General features: G+C 42.0%; 1 protein-coding gene across 2 annotated transcripts; it reads right to left on the bottom strand.

Annotated features, from left to right (window-relative positions):
• Positions 1-343: 343 nt before the first annotated feature.
• On the bottom strand, positions 344-24,217 carry sun1b (Sad1 and UNC84 domain containing 1b). 2 transcript variants are annotated; one of them, XM_077557113.1, is made up of 23 exons: positions 22,198-24,217; positions 21,785-21,882; positions 12,893-13,075; positions 12,340-12,587; positions 10,599-10,865; positions 10,368-10,505; positions 9,979-10,098; positions 9,421-9,504; positions 7,552-7,662; positions 7,357-7,476; positions 7,165-7,258; positions 7,001-7,059; positions 5,962-6,149; positions 5,620-5,883; positions 5,456-5,548; positions 5,281-5,369; positions 5,062-5,188; positions 3,751-4,053; positions 3,474-3,558; positions 2,915-3,030; positions 2,677-2,844; positions 2,485-2,577; positions 344-1,637 (listed from the first exon to the last, which is right to left on the bottom strand). In XM_077557113.1, the coding sequence occupies exons 1-23, from the start codon at positions 22,207-22,209 to the stop codon at positions 1,521-1,523; spliced, it is 3,177 nt and encodes a 1,058-aa protein (XP_077413239.1). In that variant the 5' UTR covers positions 22,210-24,217; the 3' UTR covers positions 344-1,520. The 2 variants fall into 2 exon arrangements, with proteins under 2 accessions (XP_077413239.1, XP_077413240.1); XM_077557114.1 differs by lacking the exon at positions 7,552-7,662.
• Between the last annotated feature and the right edge of the window lie 996 nt (positions 24,218-25,213).

The following is a 25,213-nucleotide window of genomic DNA, read 5'->3' as shown; positions in this document are numbered from 1 at the left end:
AAAATCCTATGAAACCGGTTTCCCAACCTCGTCTACAATGACATGTCCCTGCCAATTTGCGTACCGGGTTTGCACGTGTTTTCAATGCTTAAAAAAAAAACCTTCGTAGAACTATTTTTAATGGGCGGCACAGTGGCCGACTAGCACATTCACCTCAGTTTCTTCCTGTACCTGCGTGGGTTTCCTCTTACGTTCCAAAAACATGCATGTCAGGTTGATTGAAGACTCAACTTACAAAATTGTCTGCGGCTAATGATACAGAAAATGTATATTTTTAAAACTATGCAATGTAAATTAATTTAAAATATCTTTGTAATATGTAATTGAATGAATTGAGGGATGGTTCAAAATTAAGTTCTTTATTTGAATATTTTTCAAAGCACTTGTCTTATGACAGAACAAAAATAGCCATTTATCTTTTCTTAAAAAACAATCCGAAAATGTTTCCAAAACGCACTGAAGAGCTTTCGACAAAATATACACGGCAGAACTCTTATACCAGTTATCCATTGACCTCTTAATAAATAATGTAGGCTAAAACATTTTTGTACATAATTTAGGCATTCCACTATTATTTGCAATCAAAATGACGATTCTCCCCACCAACCCCAATTAAAGTAAGTCACGTCCTGTGCCACATCTGCAGTGCATCCTGACAAAAACATTTACCCGCAAAACAAACAGTGGCTAAAATAAGAAGACAGGTTCTTTTGATATAAATCAACACTGATAAAAAGCAGATGAGATTCCATAAAAATACCGACTATATGATGGACATAAAATACAGATTACATTCGGTCGATGTCTTGGATAAAGGGAAGCAGTGGGTAGGGAGACAGGAAGTGAAAATAAAAAGCCACAGGCGTAATTAAGATTCTGAATTGATTGCCAATTGGAGATCCAGGCACATGACTTTCAGAGCCAACACTCAAGAAAGTGTACGTAAAAAAAGGAGTCCATCCAAAATCCCTCACACGTTTTGTCTTTGCTGCTTAATTTACAGAGTGGAAGGGCGTCGTCGTGTGTTTGTAGTGTTGCAGGGTCCTCCTTAAAGGGTGACTTGCATCACAAAGTAGAAAAACATTCCCATCCGCTGGTGGCGTCAAATAAGGGACACATGATGCCGGCCAAATAAATCTAGCAGGTTTAAAAAAATTTAAAAAAAAGGCCCAAATCACAATCGGATGCAGGACGAGAAGAGGGAGGAACCGGCCCGGGTTCCATTTTAGGTTGCTTAGTGAGTATTGTGCCCTCGTAGATTCATTCAGTGCAAGAGGTGTCTTAGGAAACAAACATATTTGGACTTCAGTTCTTGTCCCAAAAAGTCTCCATTTAGACGTCCCTGTGTTTCTTTCTCCACTAACAAATACCCCCAACCACCAGTCGGCCCACTTACTTCTTACAATCCACAACTTTTCTCTCATAATTCTAAACATCCAGGAGTATTTCCGATCGCCTTTTCTGTATGTACAGATGTCCAGGGTATTGATAGAGTGTGTTAGTGTATAGTGGTGGTTGCTTCACTGAGGCTGCGGCTCTCCGTGGACTCGGAAGCGATACAAGCAGGTGTAGTCGGGATGTCCCCAGTTGGACAGCACTCGCACCTCCATGATTTGGAAAGTCTTCTCCGTCGGCTCCTGGAAGGCAAAAAAAGGGCCAAAGTGGTTCAAGTTTTGCTACATGTGTGGAATAGTACAACGCACCAGGGCTGGCCAAATTAGTCTTCAAATAAAGTCTAAAAAAATATCCGATTTTTTCCTTCTGCCTTCACTTATCATTGGTGAAAATGGCTCGAATATTTTTCAATGATTGATATTATTTAACATTACAGCAGTATTACATTTTTTGGCCACTTGGGGTCACGTGTGGTTTTCTATGGTAGGTCTGGCTTTGATGCTAATGACTGAACTAGTTTAGTTGAAAGTTTTTTTGATTGTTGCTCAAATTAGTCATATCCAGTGTGGGTGTTTGGCTGTGTGCCAACTGTGGCCATACATAACTGCTTCCATGCAATGGGGTATATGACACGGAGGAGGCGGTACTTCCGACTTCCTGATTTTCACACATCAGCTTTGTTTGCGTTTCCTGTTCCGCGTCCCAGTTTTTGTGCTTCCGCCTTTGCGCGTCTTGGTTGCGCGTTCCCGTCTACGGGTGCGAGTGTGTAGTGTGTCTGTCTGTTGTCCGAAGCATTTCAGAGAGTTGAGACGCCTTGGGGTGGTGCGAGTGTTGCAACGCGGCCATCAGTGGCCGCAAACGACGCTTGTGTGTGAAACCCGGAAGTCCGTGGCATCTACCCCATTAACTACACTATTGCATCCCACTCGGACCCTAAATTATCATACACAAAACATTTGTAGAAAGGATTGTACGCATATAGTCTGCTTCAAGTTTGTGATTAAAAAAAAAAAGCATTCAGGCAATGAATTCAATAAGTGATTAATCAGCCAGTCCTACTCTAAATCAATTTGTCAAAATTGAAATGACCTTAACAGGGAAGATTTGCAGTGATTCTCCATCTTGCTGGTAGGTGTAGTGACCGAGCAACTCGCCCTCTTCTTGATACTCGTCCTCCAGACCCTGCAGCAGGACAAAATAAATTGAATTACTGACATCCCAATTATTGGATTTTCTTTTTTTTTCTTTTTTTTTTTTTTTTAAACGGTTCATGTTTCTTACAAAGACAGTGAAGTCGCGTGGGGCACTGGTGATGGTCTTGGTGGGGGACAGCTCTTTGGGAATATGTTCCAAGCCGAAGGACATGGGCCGGATTGTCATGGAAAGCCGGATCACGAGGTAACCCTGCGAGCCTTTGAACGCCCAGCAATTGCCCGGGTGCACGTCAGGCTGATAGAGCGCAAGGATGTAGCGTTACTAAACATCCTTGGGCTTGGGGGTATTGCTGCATGTGACTCACCTGGATGACAATACGAGGGGACTGGGAGAAGTACCAAAGCGGGATGCCGAAGAGACTCAAGAGGGCCGTCTTGGTCTCGTGCGTCTCTGAGCAGCGAGTGCTGAGGATGCTACCGCCTGAATACACACACACACAAAAATGTATTTTGGAGTCAAAATGCCAGAGGAGGGGAATAGGGCCTAAAAGTGATGACGATGGCGGCAAGGCATTTAAGATGTAAATAATCGTGAAACCATGTTACATACACACACTGTATTCAGTAGTTAAAATGATTCAATGCAAACAAGCCACCTTGACTTGAGGCTGATATACAGTATTATCACACATGAGCAACCAAATATGCACTAGCACTTTAAACAAATCTCCTTTTGGCATCTACACACAATAAAAAGTGTAAGGAAGATCGGGAAAATTCTAACAGTCTACTCATGCCCACGTGCTCATTACATAAGAGACAGAGTGCGCTACAGTTACGGAACGCTAGCAAGCTAATCCCCTAATATCCAGTTAGCACGGGCTGTCAGGATCTGCGTGCCAGCGGTATTTTTTTTTTTCTTACCTCCAGACTCCAGGGCATAGTCCACGAGGCCCGTCCTGTCCTGCGAGTAGAGCTTCAGCGCATTCCGGACAATCACTTGGACTTGCTGGGATACACAGCACATGATTAGGAATGAATAAATACCCTTCAAAAATACAAAGTGAAGTGGAACCTCCAAAGTTTGACAACATCTGTTTGTCTTTTGGTGCAATGCTTTGCAGAGAATTTGAGCTCTAATTGTCGTTCACATTTGGAAATTCCACACTGGCTCATTTTGATTACGTGCCAACTCCAGTACCTCTCCTGACATGCCCTCGGCAGAGGCAGCGCATTGCACCGTGCTGGCCACCGTGCCAACAATGGACTCCGCCTTGGACGCCGCCTCGCTGAGAGTCTGGGTGCGGCTCAGCTCCAGCTGGCGGGAAAGGTCGCTCAACATGCGCTGCTCCAGGGTGGCCAGCGATGCCTGCAGGTCTGGCGTGCTCACGTAGCGCTGGGACAGCCACACCAGCAGAGACTCGGGCAACTCGCCCTGACCTTCTCCTGGCGAGCCGATGCCGAAGAACAGAACCTGCAACTCTTTACGTACCTGGGAGGAAACCTGAGCCATCGGATGGAAAGACAAGGTAAAGGTATAGAAATTACTAAAACTAATCCTGACAGATTAATCTGATGGTCAATTTAATCAACAGATTACGAGAAGGTAGGTTTATTATTGTTGTCAATTATTTTAATTTTTTACATATTAATACTTTACAACAGAAGACAAAAATAATGACATTCAAACACTCCCCCCAAAAAATTGTCAAAAATGAAGAATGAAGTGGACAAATGTTCTAACTGCATCATATCTTCATAATTGCATCTATTAGAAGTCAACTAAAAAATATAGCATTCTGATTAATATTGCATTTGTGGTGTATGAAAAAAGCAGAAAATTCACCCATTATTATCAATCTAAGGGCGGGGCCATTTTAGTTAGGTGGCAAAATGGCCGCCCCTTGTGATAGATCAAACAGGTGGACTTTGCTCATATCCCATTAAATGCAATGTTAATCAGAATACCACGATTAGACTAGTGGGGCTGTATAGAACATATCATCACCCTCTTAAAATAATTGCCTAAGTCAAATTTTTTTTGCCTAAATCATCTCCTCGTGATCCAAATGGTTACATTATTTTGTGTTTCCTGAAGAATCTGAAAAAAACATTTAGGCATTTATTTTAAGAAGGCGTTGATATGATTGTAAAAAAAATATAATAATTGAGATGACCTCCCCTTTAGGGGACCAAAAAAAGTAAATATGTTTTTTTTTTATTATAATTTTTTTCAATAACTTATCAGTATATTTTTCTGCCAAACATTGGAATTGGCATCAATCAGTTAAACTCTAATTAAAAGCGAGCGTCGAGCCTCAATTAAAATTGGTTTGTTTTGAACAATCTCCTTACTTTATGCTTTGCTGCCATCTTGTGGCATCTAAACACAAAACTTGATTTTGCTGGGGTGTTGTCAGTCTATGTCACTATCCTCCACAAATGGCCGGGGTTCAGTAATTACATTTGAGTGAATTGAGACAATGAGGGAAGGAGGGAATTTGCGTCTTACCTTCTGCTCCAGCAAGTCCATCTGCTCACACTTGCTGTGCAGGTCCTGCCTGATTTTTCCCAAGTCCAGCTCAAGTCTATGCACCTCAGCCTGCAACGCATCGTGCGCCTCCTGCTTCACTCCCACACTGCGGGCAACAAGGCAACACATTTTGTAGCTTCTCCTACCTTTTATCATTAAAGTGTCAGTGTGTGTGTGTGTGTGTGTGTGTGTGTGTACCTAAGAGGAGATGTGACAACTGCTGGAGCAACAACTACTTGCATTTTCTCTTTGTCAAGTTCATATTGCTGCTGCTTCTGCTGCACCTCCTACAACGCAGGAAAATAACAACACACAATTTTTTTAGGCCATGCATTTTGCAAACCTGCATTCCAAGCCTTTGCCTCGAGCATACCTCCGTCTTGGCAGCCAGAGCGCTGAGCAGCAATTCCAACTCGGCTAACCGTGTCGCGTGACTCCCTTGAAGCGCTTTCAGCTGGCCGTCGCTCTGCAGGGATGCCAAATGACAACGTAAGCAACATGAAACTAACACCAGCAACATCAAGAGTGTTATATTACCTGTTCTCGGAGGGCTTGGTCCTTTTCCAGTTCTCCTCGCAGAACGGCCAGCCTTTGCTCCAGCAGGGACGACACCCACAGGCCCAACGTCTCCCTGTCGGTCTCGGTGTGGAGCTTCTCCCTCAGGGTGGCGTACAGGGCCATTATGTCCGCGTGATGCTTGTCCTGCTTCTCGTCGCTCTGCTGGACTCGCTGCCATAGCAGAGCCAGTTGGCGCTCCAGACGTTCAAGGCGCTCCAAGTCCACACCAGGGACTGCACTTGGCTGAGGAGGGGGCAAAGGGTAAATTCAGAGGACTAGCCGTCCAGGTTAACAACTTTTGACTTTTACTATCTAACCTACCGGTATTTGTGATACGGGGGCTGCGGCCTGACCCTGGGGAAACTCTGCAGCAGGTCCAGAAACTGGAGCAGAGGCTGGCATCAAGTTGGACACGTAGGTGATGGGAGAAGAAAGACGCCACTCTGTGAGGTTTACGGCTGGTAGGTAGACAAGCAGGACAGCGGCCGACGGACCCCACAGCCACCAAGCTGAACGACAACAACAACAAAAATGCTTGTTACTCGGGCTGAAACACTTGGAAAAATAACGTAATTGCAAATTCCCCCTCAATATTGCAATTTAATATGCAATTCTTTTTTTCAAGGTCCTTGATTTAAAATCGAATCATTATTCAGCCCTGGCAAGGAGCATGGAGGGGACGCTAATGGTAAATCCAAGAAATGGAGGCAGAGCTCCTGATGTGGCACATGAATATTACATAAAAGTAACTAATGCATGTGTGTGATTTCTTTACATACTATTTTATGTTTAAAACAGTGTGGTATCTTTGTTTTGTTTTTTGTTTTTTTTTGGGGGGGGGGGGGGCATAACAGAATTTAAATTATTTCAATAGGAATAATTGGATTAAGAGTCAACTGAGTTAAGAGCTTGGTGATGCCATTAATTAAACTCTTTGTTCAAGGTACCACTCTAATTCCCAAACACAAGCTATAGTGTTGGTATCAGCGCACGCATGGAGTGAAATATACTGACCCGATTGTAGCTCCTGATTTGCAACATACACTTGAGACGTGTTCTGGTTAGGAAATCTAGTGCCTCACTAGAGAGGTAGCAGTAAAAAATAAGTTTTGAAATTTGTGTTTGGTTGCTAACTGCGCTGTTCTGACATGCTTCACTGTATTAGTGTAAAAAGTGATGATATTCGTCCGAAAATGAGAAAAGTAGATGATTTAGGAGCACACACTGGAAATGGACTTGGAAAATAAATATTCATCCCACTCATTTTCACCATCTTACTGATGAATGTGCTGAAACACACACTTCCCAATAGTTTGCTTTACATTTACTTAGGCACTGGCATCGATTAGTAACAACTCACCTAAGAGTAGCAGAAGGGGCAGAAGAAGCAGGAGGAGCTTCCAGAGTTTGGGAAGGCATCTAGAAGTAACATGTTGGTATATTACGCAAACTGACAAGAATGAATATTTATAAATAAAAATTCAGAAATACGTAAAATAAATAAAGCTGTGTTGCTGCACTTACCGTGTCAGAAAGAAGACATTGAGTAGAGACATGAGGGTCGCTAGGTGGTACCAGCCACTGGCAAGAAACCATAGTAGACCCCGGCCTGCCTTCACTGTGGGCGGATTGAAGTCCATAATAGAACAGGCGTGACATCGCAACTTCAGAACCCAGAAGAGAAAAGTCGATGTGGACAAGAGACACATGACCAACCTGGAGCTGCTAGGATTGTCCACAGCAGAGTGAGCAATCGCTGCGTCAGCGTCCCAACGCCTGAGCCCAACGCTTTCGCGCCTCGCACCACACAATGACCCGGCTGGAGGAGGCAGTAACCTGGAAACGGAAGCGCTGATTAGTCACCGCTCGCGCGCTAATCATCATCTTGGCACGAGAGGAGCGCCGGTCCACCTGTGTAAGCCAGAAGGCTCCACAGCGCCCCCGCCAGGCGCTGAGACCTGGACGACTGAGTGGTGAGGACGGTGTGCGTCTCAGAGTTCTGCTTCCCTTTACAGTCATCACCTGCGTGCACCAAAACACGGCAAGCAAAATCAAAACACACACAAAAAAGCATGCAGGAATTGACCTAAGATGGATGTTAAACATTAAAAAATGAAATGGTAATTCAGACAAAGAAAGCACATAACAAAAAGGGGCCAAAGGCATGCAAAACACACAGGCTGCCATGAACACAGCACATCTTGCTGATGCCTCAACACATATACAATAGAGGACAAAAGTTCACACACACCTCATTCAATGTGCCAGTTTGCTTTATTCTCATTACTATTTGCATTGTAGATTCTCGCTGAAGGCATCAAAACTAAGAATTCACAAACTCCCGAGAATACATCTTGTACTAAGCCCGTTGATTTCCACCGAGCCAAACTTGTTTGGGGTGTGATATGCAGCTGTGACGGAACCAGGAAGCCAGGGCCGATGACAAACATAAACAAACAAACAAACCTAACATGAACTAATGGACGCTGCAATTAATTCTCTTCTTGCAGAATTACTCACCGTTTCCTTGTTGAATGTTGAACTGCGGGAGGCGCTTCATGCATTTTTAGCTGCTAAAGAAGTTCGTGCTTCCCCACCCCCTGTGGCCGTGATTGGTCAAAACACACGAGCACAATGCTGCATCGTCCAATCAGCTCAAAGTATTGTACAGAATGTCCCGCCTTTCAGTACCAATGTTCTGGACCAAATATGCCTCAAAAGTAAAAGAAAACACTTAGACCACCAATTTGTTAGTCGAGATTTTCCCCAAAATGTCTTCTCTCCCCACCAGATGGCAGTGCTTGAAGCACCACCATTTGGCTGTCGTCCGGGACTCACAGAACTGTAGTTACAGTTGTAACTTTTGTTTTAACCTAATGTCACAAAACCAATATATACCTAAATGTTTGCTAAATATATAGCTTATTCTTAATGTCTTTGTAGATTCTCAGTCATCAAGGTCAAGGTAAGGTTGAACAAAGGCAAGTAGAATCCTCGTTTATTCACATTGCGGCTGTTTTACAAAAATATTTAAATATGACTATGCTTTTAGGCATTACTATTTCTAACACCTAATAAGGGGAGTAGTTTTACTTTATTTTATAGTGGCTAACTTTTGTCTAGACTAGTATTAAACTGTAATATTGCCTGTGTAGTTTTCGCAAGGGTTTTATTACGGCTTGCAACGCGTGGAGCTGACCAGCCATGAACGGCGCAGCGAGATAGCAAAAATGGAGAACAACAGAAGATCTGGAAGTCCACAGGCTTACTTTATTAAAAGGGACACAAAAGCAGCGGGCTTCTCGGCGCTACCCCGCATCACAATAATCGTACATGTCCAGATTGTCCACGGCGTCAAATACATTGACGGCCTAAACGAAAAAGTGCTGCACATACACCAAAAAAAAAAAGAGGCGCCACCCTGTGGCGCGGTGCTACACTGCGGATTGTTACACGCTACATTTTAAATTAGAACAATTTGCAAGTCAACCAGCATCAATCAATAAATTGTGTTCGACTTTGGACGTTCCACTGGGTAGTGTCTATATTGTATTAGTTATGATTATGATGTTATGATTTGGTGGCGAGTACGGTGTCAGCTTGCATGTTGGACTAAAAGAAAACTAGTCATCTATCACTAATGGAGTCAACAAGTTGCTGACCAGCCAAAGTGGTTCACGTAACCTCAGCAGAATGCCACAGACACAGGTCATGCAGGTCACATTAATTCGTCAATCAGCACACAACAGGCTGTGTGTGTGGGTGTGTGTGTGTACTTACATAGGGAACCATTGAGATTGAGATGTGATGCATCTTCTGTCGCCAGATCTTTGACATTCATGCTCCCACAATAACTGGAGTGAGCTGAAATACACAACAAAGCGCATTTGTATTTGTATGTTGGGATGAAGAATGATAACAAAATGAATGATAAGACACTGAAAAAAAAATGTCCGTTAAAAATAAATAATAATAATAAACCATAAATGTATTGAATGTCATCCTTTACTCACAAACTGTAGGTATAAATATTAACTTCCAGAAATAAAAGATAACCTTCATGAACAGTCAACTCAACTGCCAATTATGCGCTATTTCCAAATAGGTTTTAAAGCAGGGGTGGGTCCTTGAACACAAATGTTTGATCACACTGGGTTTAAAACTACACCCAACTTGTACTGTTTTGACATAAAAGCAACACACCAGATTTTCCAGTTGAGACGGTCAAATTAATGTACATATTGATCCTAAAATGACACTCATGAGAGAAACAAAGGAGCAGCAGAAGTCAAGAGGGCGGCCGGGAGCTCTGACCTTGTGTTAAGAAAGGGGCATTACCTTGTACTTGAGAGTCTTTAGACATGTCACCCATCATCTTGCGCTTGAGTAGCCACACTTGAGACAAACTGGAGGACGCCGTTTGTCTCAGGGAGTCCGTACATGACGCAAAGACACCTGCTGGAATCAAGCGGACAGACACTTAGTCAAAACACACATGCAGCAGTGTCAACACGGGGAAAAAATATCCTCATAAAAATATTTTCCAATAGACCTTTCAGGACACTTGTGCCACCAAAAGCGACTATTTTAATGTTGGTCGTTACAGGGAGGGGTCGTAAATAAAAATTGTGAAGCACTACTCTACAAAGCACAATATTTGCGGTCTCGTCAGAAGACAATAGGCAGGACTGTACGGAATGACGGCGATCCAAGATGCGTCTGTCTACCTGATGCTGGCGTGCCGTTCCTGGTTCGTGTGTGCAGCCAGAGCGCGCTGCTGTAGAGCATAGTGAAGATGGACACAAAAGGAGCCAGGACTTTTTTGCTAACGCGCGCACACGTATTAGACACTGACGTTAGGACACCTAAGGAGAAGAAATAAATAAATGTGTTAAATCAACTATCCAACAGCGTGTGTGAGATGCAAACCTCTTCCATCCAAGTTTATATTTACGCACCCGTCTTGTTCTTCCGACTGCGGTCTCTGCAGTATATACTTGTGAACGGTGACGATGAGTAAGACACGGCATCCGTGCACACTTCGTCCGTGCGTGATAACGGCGCCGAGGATGCCGCTGATGAGTGTGTGATGAGAGAGTCATTCATTTGCGAATGGAAGGAGCAGTCTTTGCAGACGTAACCGTTGGCAAGCGTCACGTGGGATTTCGAAGCGTCGACGTCGCCGTTGATGTTCGATGACCTGTGGTCGGAGTGGGCCGTACTGCCTGACAACACAAAACACGTAGATTTTAAATGACATCACGCTAATATTGCGTTTTTTATACTCAGCATTATCATGTCCAGGGATGAAATCTTTTCAAACGGTTAGCATTATTGTTTCAATTTGTAGCTATTTTTATCAACATGGGGCATACACTTTCATTCCTTTGCTAGACAGAAGTTACTTTACTCCTTGAGCAGCAGAAATGACTTGGTCTCTGGGCCTCAAGGGGGGACAAATTAACACTGAATAAAGTTTGAGTTGACAAAAAACACTTTGAATGATTTAAAATAGCCAAATTGTCTGAGTTAGCACCTTGTGTAAACTGTCCGCTATAAATCAACTCAAAATGATATTTGATTGATAATGATAAATGATTGCACTTTGTATGAAGTTGCCCGATGCAAAAATAAACACTTGATTAAATTTTATCTATTCAAAAATAAAAATCAATTGAACCCTTATTAATGTGTGGACGTCGCACCAGTGGCAAAAATTCAAAGGGATATCTTCAAAAAGAGACCAAAACTATGTTGATACTCCAAATGGTTAGAACAGCTTCAAATTTACTTTGGGTGCACCTTTACAGCCGTTTTCGACAGAATTGCCCTAATTATAAGGCCAAATATATTTATTTGACCAAAATTTGAGCATTTTATAATTAATGATTAATAGAACCAATGTTTTAGTAGAAACACACTACTATATACTACCCGCTTGCGCTCTCCCTTCCCTTCCCATGAATGGCGTGATGCATTCACAAACACTCGCAAATAAAACTGCAAAACAGAACATGCACTAAAAGCAACACACACACAACCTAGTTCGTCACAGTACTTCCACTGCTTTCCTGGGACTGGACCGAGCCACTCTTTTTCTTCTTCAGTAAACAAGTAAATATACGATTACTAAGAATGCTGCCATTCTCACACACCATTCTCTAGTCCGCTCTCCCCTGACTCCCAATTTTGATAGCTGGTCGTGTTGTAGAGCTCGGGTGAAGTGAATACTGTTTTCCTCCTGTTGTAAATTCCTCATTAATGTTACGTTTATGCAAGCATTAGTTTAGTGCTCAGTTTGTTTGACATCAGTCACTTTGCTACACAGCGTGCCATTTTAAGTCAGGCAGGTTATTGAACAGCTAAGGTTCCTAAAAAGGTAAAGTATTGCGTTTGTTAGCCGTGCGCGGTGGTATTCACGGCAGTTATGACCGGGTGCACATACTGTATGACAGAAATGCCCATTTTTTGACGATCGCCGGATTACAATTAGGTTTATATTTATAATAATATTTACGGCTAGATGATGACAGAAGGGCGGCTCCACTGTTGACTAGTCACAGACGCTCCAAAAAAATTTACGTGCCCACCTCTGCTATTATCTTTTGTTTACTTAATTACTATTTCTTACCCCTCTTAATAATAAGATAATAATGCCATGACATGTTCATTTCATTTTTAAATATTTTCTAAACTGACCCCAGATGCCATCGACAGTTGTAGTGGTTGTGGATGTAGTGAAGGTGCGCTGTCTCAGGTGTGCCTGATCCGTGGCGCCGGTATGCAGGCTGGCATCGAACGCTGCATTGCTTTCGTCCATCCTGGTGCTGCTAGTAATTGGGGTACTGACGGCGGAGAAGCTGAAGTTTTTCCTCGGCGTGCCAGCTTGACACAAGGACAAAGACCTGCTATTGGAACTGGACTGCAGCGTTCTGCTCCGCAGCGTCCTGGCAGAAAGAACACCGGAAACACAAATGTGGATTATTATGGTATGTTGTCAAATTTTACTTTAACTCCAGCTTCTACTTGACAGAAACATTCAAATTTTGCTAAGATATTAAGGATCATCATCATAATTTCACTGTTATTTCCTTTGCTCTTCAAGTGATGAGAAGGGGAAAAAATATTAAAATAGTTTATTTTTTTGTAAGGAAAAAAGAAAGATACAGATCGTATCACCCTGTCTCAAGGTACCTTAACAGTTAATTCACTGCCACTGTATACCGCAGCATTCAGATATTAGGAAACACACCGTGAATCTTTCTTGGTTGTATAGCTGCTCTGGATCTGGGGGTAGTCCACAAGGCTATCATTGCCATGGTGATCGGTAACGGTTTGCAGACGCAGGCTCCGCCGTGCCATCCTGGGTGACTCGTACACCGGGGCAATCTGGTGCTCCTTCTCAAACTCTAACGCTGCTGTTGAGTAGCTGGAGCTGGGGAAAAGCAGGACACAAGCACAAGAGAATCATGAACGCAATGTCAGCGAGAAATGCACGACCACTTCGAATGAGGACACTGCCTGCACTTTTGACAGAATCAAATACAACCAACCCAGGACACAGCGCCCATTGAGAGAGACAGCAAAGCTGTCACGCTGTTGTTCACTGCAGCTGGCAGTTTACCCAACAGGAAGTGACTCACTCGTGAGGCAAAAGGGAAAACAAGACAACAGAAAAGGCAGCGCCTGCCCTTGGCGGCCTTCATTGGAAACACTCGCCGCATAAACGTCCCGAAAGCATTCAAATTGACAAACAAAAGCAATGCAGCGTGCGCTGATCTAAAACTCTGCGTGAAAGTTGGAAATTGAAGGTTGCCATGGATCATGCTGCGCTGAGTCACAGGGCCACACCCACCTGGCACAGCGCTAGAGGCACACATGCCAACACAAACACACTGAGAACAATGAAAAGACTCTGGATGCACTTACTAGGATTACCAGTAAGTTCCTCTAAAACAGGGAGCAAAAGAGATAAATAAAGTATATATCAAAACATCAAACTATAAGTGATGACAGCCACCCATCCATTTTCTTACAGTAAATTCACAACTATGGGCATGCATTGTGCAAATTAGATTCCTAAATGAAATGAACATCAAATTGGAATGTGGAGGACGCCTGGAAAACCCACTCAAGCACGGGTTGAACATAGAGATTCAAACCCAGATCTTCTGAGGCACATATGCTAGTCCTGAACTGTTGCCCTTAAAGGCTAACCTTGCTCTCGCAAGATGTACTCTCGCGGCATTTGTGAGTTCACAAACTCCCGAGAATCCATCTTGTACCGCTCCCATTGATTTCCACCGATACGAACCACTGGTGGTTCGGACCAATCACAGAGCGATATTGTATTTGGGGGGAGGGATATGCAGCTGTGACGAAAACAAGAAGCGCCGAAGCCGCGGGAAAAAACAAACCAAACATGGCGACACCGGTGGACAAATGCGTGGACGATGCAATTAATTCTGTTCTCGCTGAATTAGTCTCTTGTATCCGCATATCAACATTGCAAAACCGACAACATAAACTCAACGCCATGATATCAGCTAGTCACAACAGTCGCATTTCGGTGACGACATTTTCATCCTTTGCCGTGATTGGTCAAAACAAAAGTTAGGTGATTCTGATATTGTTATGAGCACAAATCAATCTGGCTACTGCCAGGCTACTTAAGGACAACTACAGGAGGTAAACAATATGACCTTGTTGGAAAAGCCTAAACAAAGTACGGGTTCATGAAGGTCATCAGAACAAATCATTTAAAATAATGCTCAGTTTCGATTGACACTGTCAAAGAGATACTCATTTTAAAGCATGTTTATTATTGGGAATTTGGGAAAATATTGAAAGTTTGAGGCAGTGGAATACTACGTATACTTTTATATTACGACGTAGCTCATGAGGCAGTGTGACTGGTGTGGCACTCTGATCCAAAGCTTGAGGATTACACACCGCTACCTCCATCCAATTATGTGCTTTCGTGTTTACTCAGCATTCGTGCTTGCCGCTTCAAATGGATCTCCAACAAACTTCGACGACTCATGTAAAAGCAGGAAGAGTGTTCCGTACAAATGACTGGTCCAAGGTATCAAACAAAGCGCTATAATAAGCAGGCCACTGATACCTCAAGTCACTGAAGTTACAAGCTACTATGATGCTTTGTTTGGGCGGAAAAATATGTATCCGTCAAACAAGTAGATTTTGAATCAAAAGTATTTCTGGGTACAGCAGCGGCACAGAAGGCTTCATCTGATCAGCGGCTAATCGTTTTCCTCTTCCGGTTCTTCCACACGTCGATATCGACAGGTCCGCTGCTCATTCTCATGCGGCTCCAACAGCCCACATCAGTTATATAAATAGAGAGTGCAGAGACTGATTTTAGAAGCAAGAAAAGCGGACAGACCCCCAGCATAGACAATAAAGATGCTTGCATTTAGACAACCGGCTTCCAGGAATCTCTCTCTCCTTGCATAACGCCAGGTTTTGATACCCTTCCCACACTCTGTGGGCACTGCCGGCTGTCTTGCATCACAGGCACACAAATCCAAAAGTATCTTTCTTATCAGACAGAGTAGACTGTTTGCTAGCCTTTAGCTTCAGGGAGCAAGTGGAGAGCTAAGCCGTCCACATGTGGGTCCACATTTACTGTGAAACCGCATGAAGGCAACATGACTGGGACACATGAAGCCCAGATAAATGCTTTCTGAAACAAATGTCCTTTACATTATAAATTTAAAGTAATCGGCCGATAAACGTTAATCTCTAAAAATTGGCATCAGCCTAAAAAAATCTGTATTGGTCGGGTTCTACTAGTAAATTGAATTAAGAGCTTGGTCATTGAAAAACAAACTTAAGGATGGTAGCACTCGACTTCATTCGTCCTGTATGTAAATAAACCATCGGCCGCTGCTTAAATGACAGCAGCAAGACCAACTGGTCCACTTTATTCATAGCATTAATTCCAAACAAACAGCTAATTCTCTCCATGAGAAAGACAAAAAGTGAATTTACACCACCAATACAATACATGTTGGATCGCTGCCACTAAATGGATGCACCACCCACTCACATGCTGTCTTCTTTGCGTATTAGGGAGGGGGGGGGGGGGCACCCCTAATTTCACATTATGTATAATGCATGCAAGCTATTTTGTCCAAAAGCTGGCTGAGCCATAGGACAGGCTGGTTGTCCATTAAAATATGAGCAAAAAAACTCCCCAAGGAATTCTGACTTTATTTTGACAATTTCCACTTTAAATTCAGAAATCAGACCTTTTTTGGGGGAAGAATTTCCACTTTAAATTCAGAATTGTGAGAACAAAGTAAGAATCCGGCCAAACTTTTATCTTCCTTCACTGGCCTAATGCACTTCCATAGCTTTTAAATTAGAACCAGCCCTAGAAAATAAATTGTAAAACTGGTTTTCTGAACATTGTATTCACCTCTTTTCCATTGATATTGTTAGTAAATTAAAACCACAAGTGAGGTATTGTTAAAAATGCGAGCCAAAAGTCCAAACTTGCTTAGACACAGCCCTCTAGTCTTCATACAAAGATTAACTACGTTAGCCACAAAAAAAAGTAATCCTCGTTAGTTCAACTCATCAGTTCAATCACATTCATGACTTGCCCAATACAGTCCACATAATGACTAACACTGGAGTGGATACACAGAAAAGAAAGAAGCAAAGTAGCAAAGGGCAGTTCACAACACTGAAACCATTGTGTGAATTTAGAGCCCACTAATTTCCCTTCAGAACCAAATGAGAGAAGATAAGAACAACCGCGCTGCCATCTTTGCTTCCCAATACTGCATCAGAGCAACCAAAATCCCCTTGAGATGCAGAGGCCCGTGTTTACAAGCATTTCGGATCGTAGAGGGAAATCCAGCTCCCTCTGAGCGAGGATAATTTGCCACAGATTTGGATCGTTCCATCACACCCTCATTTTCCCTCCCTTTTCGTGTCTCCGCCTGACTTTCCTTCATCGAGTTACTGCTGTCGGTGGGTAGTGGCTCATATGTGGTGAACACACCGTGTGTTCACCACTTTACACATGGCCAAATGTCAGTGGCGGCAGCAGCATAAGCAATAACTGCTTAAGTGGGAAGACAATCCCACACACACGCACACACAGACAATAATGTTGGGTTGCATTCCTCAGCATTGTCTTGGTAAGCATGACTCACATGTTGACAAGTTGACTTTCACGCAAAGACATTAGAACACACTGGAAGGGGAAAACATAGTTTTTACAATTCCATTACTATCTTTTAAAATTGAACTTTTTTTTTTTTTAAAGGTAAAAAAATTGTGCCATATGTTTATATATCCATAACATTGTACTGTTGTACAATTCACAATGTATGAATTACAATATTATTCTTGTGAAAAGTACATTTACCTTATCAAAATAATTTTTTCTTTTTATTATTTCTTTATCCAATACTCATAGCAACATGTTTAATTCTTATTAATCCTTTATTCTTGTAAAATGACACATTTTGTAATTTACAACATACCATACTTACCACCATTTGTGTCCTTAATGTTACAAGAAATACCGTCTTGGTAAAAATTTGTGTTGTTCCAATACTGCATTAAAACAGTGGTATCGGGCATTGGTAAGTACTAACAAGTAACATGTAGAGCTGTCAAAATTAATTGATTAATCGACAAGTAATCGGTTATCAAATTAGTCAACAACTATTTTAATAATTGAATAATCGTTTGGACCCATTTTTTTATTTAAAATGGTCCAAATCCTCTGATTTCAGCATATCAACAGTAATTGGCCACTGATTTCTGTAGTGCTTGATGAAAGAAGACAAAATAAGACATTTGCAAACATCTGTTTTACTTTGGAAAACAATGACCGAACCGGTAACATAGTAGAACATCAATCCACCTTTTTTAGTCACTATAGGAATACAAATTACAAAATAAGCACCAATCACTTGTTAATAAACAGTAATCAGGGAAAAAATGCGTTTGTAATACACTTTAATGCAAAATTAAAATGAATCCAATTAGTTGATTGATTGAATAATCGATAGACTAATGGTTTCTAAAAATATTCGACAGTGACAGCACTAGTAACATGCCATTATTTCTGACGCAAATATAGGACTTTGGATGCAGCATCTTGTGTCTTGCTCATGTATGACACTCACGTGTGACGTGTTCACTGCATGCCGAGCCCTTGAATGATCTGAACCAAAGGCAGGGCAGCTTTTTCATGTTGAGAAAAAAAACTAACAAAAAAACAACAACTAGGTATCGGTACGGTATCTGCATCAATTGATATTGCAATCGGAATCTGTATGGGAGGCCAATTGGAACAACACTAGTAAAAATGTTTGTTTTTTTCCCTTTTGAAATGACACTTTACTAATATTTTTGTATTACTCATAACCTGAGACCATCTATTTCATTGACTTCATCCCCCTAAAATTCATATTTGTACCACTTATTGCTTAACATTAAAATTAGCATTACTATTCTTTACAATTGACATTTTTCCTTGCAAATTTATTTTTGTGAAATTACAAGTATCTTTTAACATTTCTTTTTACTTAATTCTCATAATATTACACCTTTCTTCTTCTAAAAACTACTTTGCACATCACACCAAAATGTTTTCCCCTTTATTACATTTAGCTATGACATTTATTCCTGTAAAACTGTCGTTTCTTTTATTTTTGTGATACTGTCTGTTCTGACATAATTCTCAAAACCTTTGTTTTCCTCCTCGTAATAAATGGCTTGTTTAAACCTTGTCTTTACTCTATGACTTTTCTTGTACTGTTAAACATTTCTTTTTGCAAAATTCTGACTGGCCTTCATATGCAGTTAACAACTCTCATATTCCATTTCTAACCTGACTAACTATCCTTAATCATTTCAATTGCTACTGCAGTTGCTGAAATCCTGAAGCCCTATCTTTTGTCAGGTCTCCTGTGTAACGTATACAATGTGCTCCTGTCCTGAGTGTTCGACTATAGTAATGACACCAGTCAGTCCTCTCTTGGGAGAAAAAAACTACACCGGAGGCCCCACTGACCCACTTCCAGCATCATTAAATATGAAATGTATTTGTGAGTGCTCTGCTCTGTATGGGGAGGGGCCACGTGGCGCTGTTGCAGTTTATCACTCGTGCAAATGTTCTGGCCTCAAAGATCAAATATGAGCTTCCAGGCCTCCATTTATCATTAACAAATGTTTGCAAATCAACGAGGGTCTCGTATGTGTAGATTTGATGACCTGGCGGTCTAACGGCCTCACTATTCAGCGCCATAAACATGTCGCTGTTCTTTGCACTTCTTTTAACAGATGGGCCGACAGCCTTGGTCATCGGACTCTGGGCAACGCATACACTAACGCACTTATGAACACAATGGCCACTGTACAAAATGCAAATCTAGCCGCAACCACAAGAAAAGCAGGTATTTTGAACAACTCTTTTGAGTTTACAGATCTTGTCCACACAAACTGATTTAGATGACTTATTTTCCCTTAAACACAAACCTCTGCTGTCAATCTTGGCAGCAGGAGACAGTGCAGAAAGGGTTAGTCTAATCCCGGGATCAGGGCCATGTTTGTGACGGCAAGGTAGATTCATTAATAGATTCTCAAATGACAGACTGCATTCAAAAAGAACAGCATGAGCTTTCAAGAGAGTTTACCTGGCGGATTCCAGAGCGGTTTACCAGCACAATTTCAGAGCCACTCTTCAAATGAGCTAGCTAGACTGGATATGGCTTTGTGTCACCAAAGTGACCTGATACTGACAGCATTTTCTCAGAGGGGGTTGTTAGCCAGTATACGTAGCAGGTCAGGTGGATCACTTGCTCCACTAGAGTGGAGCATGCATCTTAAACATCACTTCCTCCGTGCTGACAATTTTAACATGAAGCCCAACAATCAACTTTTTCTTTTTCTTTTTTTAAAACTGCAGCCTGAAAGTGTTTCAGCTCACTTGCATTTAAGTGGCGGCGTGCAAATATGCCTTTCGTCATACATTTTGGCATGACAAGGTGTAAATCGAATAACGGGTCATTTTCTTTGTTTCACGTAAATGATGGGACATACTAACACTGCATCAAGTCAAACAGAGGGTTGGATCGATTCTTGTCAACATCACCCTCAAGGCAACGACATTCTTCCACATGCACAAACTGAAGCGTCGAGTGTCGACCACACCCACCCTATGAGTAGCAAAGACCATCCTCGAAAAAAAGGAGAAAAATACAAGTGAGGGAAGTTAAAACGAAGCTTAGAGTACTCCCAAGGTTAAATTGTTGACTTAAACACAACCAAATGCAGCGCCTCATATTTGTTTGTCAAGCCCCATGCTATGCAGGGCAAAATGACATGCAATTAACTGGCACGCAAACTCGGAAAAGGCCGATCTCTGTCTAGCTAAAGTATAAGTAACAAACGTCAAAATTAACAATAAGCCTAACACAATTACACAATCGAGAGTGCCGAGTTTACTGTTGCGAGCTCATGTTAGCGGTTAGCTGTTACCTGGCTAACTGTTAGCCAGTTTGTTAGTGGCAGTTGTGGTGGAAGCAGAGAGTGTATAAATGTGCTTAATACGTGTTTATTTAGTTTGTTCAATAAAGTCATTGAAAGTGCACTGGAAGCTGTGTCCATCCTTGAGCATGTGTTAGGGCATTACAATTACGTTCCAAATCGTATCTGTTACATTAGATATCATTTGTCAGGTTTCCATCTAATTGTTTCAAATTTTTAAGCAAATTTATTGAAAATGCGCAAAACGGACATGCGACTTATGCCTGTTTCCATCTGTTCTTCTTTTGCGAATATTGAGAGAGGAGTCCGCCAATGCAGGTGGCGGTATACACCATAGAGATGTGACCCACCAGTAATTTAAAAAGAAAAACAGAAAGCGACTGCGCCGTGCTATGTCGTACGAGTTTGCTTTTGTAATTCTTGATAAACCCAAGCGTGTTTTTTTGTTTGTTGCTGTTGTCCATCTAAAATTGCATTAATATTCACTTCTTTATTTTAATTTTTTTTTCAATTTGGTCATCCTACCAAACATACTTTATCGTCTGCCATTGCTTTGTTACTACAAACGTGCGTGTAATATTCAGTCAAAACGTGTGACATGTATCTGGTCTTGTCTGTTTCTATAGCCAAAATTTGCATTTTACTGTTTTCGATACGCTTCAAAATCCACCCGCTACAAGCATAAAAACATTTTTGTGAATTTTGGGCCCTTTTTCGAATTTCTAATTCTGTTTTATTTTTGCATTGCTTAAAAATTTGTATAAAAATGGGTGAATGGAAACCCCACAAGTGTTAAACAGCTTGTGTGGACATTGTACACTAGTAGATGTGCTATTGCGGTATGTCAATGAGTTGAAAGTACAAGTGTGAAAGGATCGTAATCGTTTGTATCTTCTTGTCTTTTATGCAATCTTCTCGCCTGGCTGGCCCGCCATCGCGCCAAATTATTTAAACAAGAGTGGTGCCGCTGGTGTGCGAGTCAGCAGTAACAGTAGTCTGATTTATCCTTTCCACCTTAAAGTGGACTGCACCCGTTTTGTTTCAACGGTCGAATGATGAAAAAAAAAAACAAGTTGTTCTAAAAGTGGGAACAATTTTAAACCTCCACATTTGTTTTCTGCCTGTTGGTGTGTATGTATGTTTATGTTAGCAATTTTATCTACTATCTATCTCAAGTCACCCGACATTTAGTGGGTTCTTGTTTAACCCCTTATCGTTTCCCACCGTTCCTGCTGCTAAAAACTAGAAAACACACCTGTTTACCAAGTTTACAACACTACCTCCCGAACTCATCATGCTTTCTTACTCGTAATGGTGGTAATAAGTTGCAGGGCATAGAAACAGACACGTGATTCCACTGCAAACACACACAGACCAAGAAAAGCCATAGAAACCACAACCCCGGAAGCTTTTGAGCGAAGGCAATTTGTGGAAGTTTCTAATCCGTCAAAGCAGGGCGAATTATAAACTCAACACTGATCGCTGACGAAATATTTCCTCTTCAAATAGCTCTGCGACTAAACGAACAGCACCCGAGCGGAGCGAATCGACTTGATCGGCAACAAGTTCCTCTTATCGTACCCGCGCTCACACATGCCGGACGTCTCACCTGAGGGAGTAGGTATAGCCGGTGTTCTCTGGAGCACACTGTGGCGGTGTGTATGTGTGCAGTTGGGAAAAATCCATGGTCATTCTTCTTTGTTTAGACTGCAAGAGTCAGGATGCAAGGGATAGGGTCAGCCCACGCTGACATGGTGGAGGGAGATTAGCATAAACTCACTTCCATACACACACGCACGCACACACGCGAACGCACTGCCTTGTTCAGCCTGTCTCTTTTGTTTGAAATCATTAAAATATGAACCCTAAATATACATTACAGACAAAACATTGCAGATAAAGTTGCTGCCTTGATACAAAATGAAGTCCACTTAGTACAATTGGCCCCAAAACAGCTCAGGTAGGCCCGACACACTCTTTGACCAAGAACAACAACGACACTGTGATTGTGCCTGTCCTAACCTCTTCCTGCATGTTGCCAATGGCTGCCCCGTTGACTGTAACCAAAAACTGGTCGTGTCCCCTCCGGTAGCGACTGACAGGCGAGCAGATCCTCTTACTCCTCGAGCCGTCTCCGGGCTGAAGCTACTACTTGTGTGAGTTCCGCACACAGGGAAGAGAGTGTTATGAAACCAAGGGGTGGGGCTGAGCTTTTCCTTTTTTTTTTCTTTTAGACAAACAGGCGGGAAAACACTAGCCAGAGAAGTTGCTCTTCTCACAGTGGAACCTGCATCCGCAGGCTGTGTAAACACAACTGGTTATAGCCGAGAATTAAACAATTGTGTATAGCCAAGAAATTCCATTCTTCCCAACACAAAGTTTCATCTACGAATTGCAAAAGTGAACGAGCTGACCTAGACCAAGTGTATGTTCACACAAACTACGTGTCGTTTTTAAGTGACACTGTCACAAAAATCTGAGATAATTGCAAAATGTGCAAGTTATACAGTTGGAAAAAATGGACATACACAATGAGATGTAATTAAGAAAATAATTAATTGGCCACTCTTGAACTGGTCAAATTTATGGAGCGTCAGAAATGTGGCAAAAGTCGCTCGCTTCACCTTTTACCCTTGTATTCACCAACAAAACTGGACAAGCCAACAAGCAAGTACAAATTCTGCATGTTTGAGTCTTTATATATCACATGTTCGGCATGTGCCACAAAAAAAAGAGACGTTTATTCTTAGCGTTGTTTTCAGTATTAGCTACTGACAGTGGAGAAGTTGTCTTGATTTGTTTTGACAGTCCGCAACAGTGGTAACACACGCTACGTATACAGGACTCAAGTGTAAGCAATATAAGTTTATATAATATGTTTCTGTGGTTATGTGGTATATAATATGTTTCTGTAGACACAACCAAGCTACATTAGGGAAAACCAAGCTTCCTCACAGAGCCTGAACAATTTGTTTTTTCTTACGCTTTCTTGGGGAGATTTTCATTTCGTGCAGACACAAACGTTAACAAACAGATGGCTGAATCCTGAAGTCCCACCGCTAAAGTCTCAGCCCATAATTGCTCCAAATCTGAACCCTTGAGCCAAAAAGAAGGATAAGCTACAGCAAGATCCAAAAGCTGGGGGTCAGCTTCTTAATTGAGCCAAGATTTGTTGTGGGGATTTTTTTTTTTGGACAATCTAATGCTGCGGAGAAGATGACTTATTTCATTGCCAACCAAAGCACAACAAATACACTAAAAGCTTCATTACATTACAGTTTCAGGTTAGCTAACCTTAAAAAACAGCACAGACCGACACCATAAAGAGACAGGTTGAACAGTGCACTCGCTCCCTCTCCCTCTCGCTCTCTCTCTCTGAGACACACACGCACCCTCGCACTTGTATTGAACATAAACGTGCAGCACGCCGACACACTGTCAAGTGTTGTGTGTCTTGCTCTGTACGTCAGCTTTGCTCGCTCCTTTACAACAAACCACATGCGAGCCAGCCGGTGGCCTGTAAACAACGACCGCGCGCCAAGCGTCAAATCGGCGACACGGAGAAGAAGCCGCTGACATTCCCGCCGGGCTAAATTTAGACTATAGGCTCTTTTTTTTTAACACCAGGCACACTGACTTACAATCGCAGGGGTCGTGCAACGGATATCCAAGCACAGATTTGGAAGTTAATGAGCTCACTTGGGACCACGATTTATTAATACAGACGCTATCCTGTTTGTTCCACGGCGTTGTGCACGTTAACGTGCCATAACTTGCCCGTGTACTGCGAATCCATGTACGGAATCATCATCATCATCATCATCCTACAGCGATTCCCGAATGGACAAAATCCACTGTTGACTGTCGACACGCCAAACTTCCTCCGGCGGCATTCCCGGGGTGGGAAAAAAAGAGTAAATAAATCGTCTTTTTGGTTAGTGGCACGACCTTGTGGTCTTCAACGCGGTCGAAAGTTGCAAAGTGGAGTGAGTGAGTGTGTGTTGTTGTTTCCAAAATGGCTTCCCGGGCGGACAAAGCCACAAGGATGGCTGCTGTGATGCTGTGCGGCTGATCCTCCCACTCGGCCCGGCCGCTTCAAATTCATTGGACGAGCCGATGTGCGCCTGACAGCTGCCGGGCTGCGCTCGTTCTGGCAGCCTAGTAGACTACAGTTGCTTGCAGCATTCAGTACGACAAAAATGCATTCGGTTATGGCAGCAGCAGCTTTCAATCACACTGGAGGCATAGCAACACTTGCAAAAACAATCACTCCATTGAGACTTCACATGTGTTGGACCCAGTGGCGGTCCTTGAATGGCAGACTGTGCAAAAGCCCCTTTTGTCCCACCACCACTAACACACACACTAAAGTGACCATTTGTTTTTAATCTGTTGAATTACAAAAACAACTTGTTTTTCATATGCCCTGCCTACTAAAGTATATACATATATATATATTTTAAATTGTGTCAGTTTGTGTACAGCCACTCAGTTGGACGTCATTTCATTTCTCAATTAGCAGTGACACTCAAACATAAAATAGTTTGATTGCTACCCAAATACGAAGATTGACCATTAGGGGTGTTAGAAAAAATCGATTTGGCAATATATCGTGATATTACAGCGCGCAATACTCAAATCGATTCGATATGCGGCCAAATCGATTTTTAAACATCAATTTTTTATGGGAATATTCAACAAAACGTCTTACTTAGGGTTAGGATTCACACATTAAGCATGGAAGAATGTTATATTAATGGAACATTAAGCCATAATATTTTATTTCAGTGCTGTTCAAACATGAAACAGACTGCAACCTGTTTGTTAAATACAGTGGCTCAGTTATAAGCCTGAATTTTCAGATAAATAAATAAATTTTCATACAAATCTTACAGTGTACATGTACAAGTTTACTGATTAGTATTTTCTAAATTTGAGTTTTTTGTTTTTTTGTTGCAATAATCAATTTATAGATCCGTATCGGGATTCATCGGTATCGAATCGAATCGTGACCTATGAATCGTGATATGAATTGAAT

This window comes from Vanacampus margaritifer, chromosome 2, assembly GCF_051991255.1.
Source record: "Vanacampus margaritifer isolate UIUO_Vmar chromosome 2, RoL_Vmar_1.0, whole genome shotgun sequence".
Taxonomy (NCBI): domain Eukaryota; kingdom Metazoa; phylum Chordata; class Actinopteri; order Syngnathiformes; family Syngnathidae; genus Vanacampus; species Vanacampus margaritifer.
Note: the sequence above shows the minus strand (reverse complement) of the source record. Positions and strands in the feature narration are given on the sequence as shown.

Bases quoted from the DNA above. Each gene is read 5' to 3' on its own strand.
- sun1b (XM_077557113.1), bottom strand. The intron at 9,505-9,978 runs GTAATGCCCCTT...TGTGTATTTCAG, and splicing joins TAAAGACTCTCAAGTACAAG to CTCACTCCAGTTATTGTGGG. The intron at 5,189-5,280 runs GTACACACACAC...TGTTGCCCGCAG, and splicing joins GTTGTCACATCTCCTCTTAG to TGTGGGAGTGAAGCAGGAGG.